At 35.1% G+C, this 3,011-nt stretch overlaps 1 protein-coding gene across 1 annotated transcript in view; it reads left to right on the top strand.

The window, feature by feature from the left end:
- LOC119592925 (acetylcholine-gated chloride channel subunit acc-1-like) overlaps positions 1 to 1,790 on the top strand; it is a 5,761-nt gene extending 3,971 nt beyond the window's left edge. The window contains exons 2-6 of the mRNA XM_037941816.1: positions 258 to 418; positions 741 to 842; positions 996 to 1,112; positions 1,267 to 1,332; positions 1,410 to 1,790. Of these exons, the coding sequence (XP_037797744.1) occupies positions 258 to 418; positions 741 to 842; positions 996 to 1,112; positions 1,267 to 1,332; positions 1,410 to 1,790 (827 nt within the window). The remainder of the gene's footprint in view (positions 1 to 257; positions 419 to 740; positions 843 to 995; positions 1,113 to 1,266; positions 1,333 to 1,409) is intronic.
- Positions 1,791 to 3,011: the final 1,221 nt, after the last annotated feature.

Raw genomic sequence — 3,011 nt, 5'->3', positions numbered from 1 at the left:
GAAATTGGACCAAAAACTGAAAACAAGATAGAGAAAGAGAATTTTTCTTTCAGAAATAATGAATGCAAGACTGAAGACGAACGCATAGAATTACAAACAGAGAATGAGACAGATAATGGACTATTTACAGGAGATGGAAATTGCGGTCTATATCAAGTTCGGAATTAAAATATGATACATAATGGTTAAGATATAAGTTTCTTCACAACCAAGACTTAAAAAAAATCATATAAAAGTAACACGTGTTTAATTTCCAGATGTTCTCTACAGAGGCAGTGAAAATACCCTACTACTTATTTATGTAGTGAGAATAGAGGCTATGTGCATATTCCGACTACACAACTATCCCTTTGACAGACAGAAATGTCAACTGGGATTCAGCTATTATGATAACCCAGAAATAGGCGTTCTGCAAAAGGTGAGCCGTGATATTACATATGAAAGAGATGTAATTTGGTTTTGTATACGTGTGGCTTCTAAACCTGGCGTGACTGAAACACTCCCCTAAATACCCGTACTATCTCGGGTTTTCGTGACATAATATATGAAAAAAACATGAGGAAAACGAGTAATTATAAATTGGGTCTTAGGACTAACAGGGCAGAATTTACCCGAAATATACATATATTCATGAATTTCATCAACGCATTCCAAAAGCTGCACATTAAAATACACATTAGGATAAATAGCAGGTGAACATACTTCTGGCCTTATCTAATTACCTCATACTCTACAAACAGGGTGAAATCTCCATGGAAGCTACAAGGGAACTACTTGAGTACGAGATTGTAAATGAGACTATGACTGTTGGTGAAACCAACCAGTTCATGTCGAGTCTTCAGGTATCTTGCCGAGACAGTTTTTATTTTTGCTGTATGCAAGTAGTTGTGGAAAATACAAAACAAACAAACGCCCATGTGCCATTTTTTAATTAAGGTGGGGTCATATGCCAGTTGTAATTATGGGTCAAGGAAACTAATGGTTATGTTTTGCAGGTGGAGATTGAATTCCAGAACCAGTACACTTTCTATATCACCAACGTCATAGTGCCGACCCTCCTTATGGCAATCATCTGTTATCTCACCTTTTATTTCCAGCTCAATGATTTTCAGGTAATGCAATGTTAAGTAGTTTTTATAAGCTGCTAAAAATGACCTTATTTTCTATCATGGGTAATCTTTTAAGAATATTCTAGCAAAGATCCAAATACTTGTCTTTTATATCAGTATTATCAGTTTACTAAATTTTTTTCTTATAGACGATCAGATATGGATTGATTGTTCTGTTGATGTCAGCTCAACAAAGCTGAAAAAGTTTCCACACTGTCCAAGAGTAAGGAGTTAACATATAGCTTAATACTTTCTTATTACACATGTATGACAACTCAGTGACATCCCCTGATTTCACAGGACCGCATCGTGATTTCCCTGACGTCCATGCTGGTGCTGGCAACGCTCTTCACCCAAATGAGCCAGTCCATTCCCAAGACGGCTTATTTCAAAGTCATCGATGGCTGGTTCATGTCTCTCATTGTCATCGACTTCTTGGTTGTTGTTATTCACACTATCATTGAAAACCTCTGTGGAATGAGAGCTCCCCCTGTGAACAAATCTGTCAAGCACAGTCCCATCCAAGTTGCATGGTCTTCACATGAGCGAAGTGACACCAAGGGTTTCATTATGGCACAGAAAGTGAATGCTGCTTCCCAGATTATGTTCCCCTTCTTAATTACTCTAATGTGCACCATCTTTGCCATTTTTGGCTATTCTAGCTTATATATGGCATCATAAGCATAAACGCATTAGTGGAAGAGGCACTATCATCATTGCAGAGTTGATTTTATGGCTACAAAAACAAGTGCAGTTGAAAAGTTTCATGATCTTCCTACAACATCTTCTCTTACTGTTGTAAAATGCAAAGGCACAATTAGGTTATGTGTGTGTAAATTTTCCAGATATTTCATGGAGTCGTCACACTTTATAGAACTTTACTGTAAAATTCAGGTAGCAGAGCCCTTGCTTGCCATGTGTGCATTGTACCACTATATAATCTTTTGGGTAGTTTTATGTAAGTTATTCTCTCTTGCTGCTCTTTTCCCTCTAAAACTTACAGGATATCTTTGATAAATCCAATTTTCAAGAACCTGTCTTTTTCCTTATGTCCGTCTATACCCTAGTGGTATCTCATACACTTTACTTAGTGCACTTTAATCCACATGAATGCAAAGATACCAAACTTTGAGTGTTTTACAAAACGAAAACATATTGTTGTGAAACAGAAAATAAATCTTAATGTTCTACTTATTTTATAATATAAATGAATTGCTTTTAAATGTGTACCTTTATAGAAGACTAGGGTTACGTTGTAGTACTTATGAACTAGGAGTAAGATAGTTTTCATTCACAAATTAAGTCCAGAAGTTGATAAGTTAAAATCAAGCACATTCATCAGTTGTGTATAATTACACAAAACCTCTGATGTAAAGTTCCCTACAGTTTTACTTTATGTAGGTATAAATCATTTTTAAAAAATCTCTCATTTTGCAATTTTTACCTATGTATGACACATATACTGCTTAAAAATGAAAAGGAGATATTAAAGTAAATTGTTGTAGTCACATTTTTAAACCCTTTATAACCCTGACTTCCCACACATATAACTTCAATATGATAATCCACACATGGTGGGTGTAATGAAAATATAATAGAATGTGGAATCTTATTATGTGAGACAAGATTTTTTTTAAATTTCAATTGTTTTTTATCATATAATCTACCTTTATACCTGATCATATATTCTGTAAAATATAGCTTGCAACAGTTATAAGGAGAAAGTAAGGATGGCTTAGCAGCACTGGGGTGAATGCGTGAGCAACTAAATTTGGTTCATCTTGTTAGTACAACCAGCAATCTTAAGAGCTTTTGACCTTTCTCAAGTAGTCAGTACTGTCTCTCAATGCTGATCTTGACTATTTCAATAAAATGCCAACTAAAGAGACCCTAAAGTATAAC

This window comes from Penaeus monodon, chromosome 31, assembly GCF_015228065.2.
Source record: "Penaeus monodon isolate SGIC_2016 chromosome 31, NSTDA_Pmon_1, whole genome shotgun sequence".
Lineage (NCBI taxonomy): Eukaryota > Metazoa > Arthropoda > Malacostraca > Decapoda > Penaeidae > Penaeus > Penaeus monodon.
This window is presented reverse-complemented; position numbering and strand designations above follow the sequence as displayed.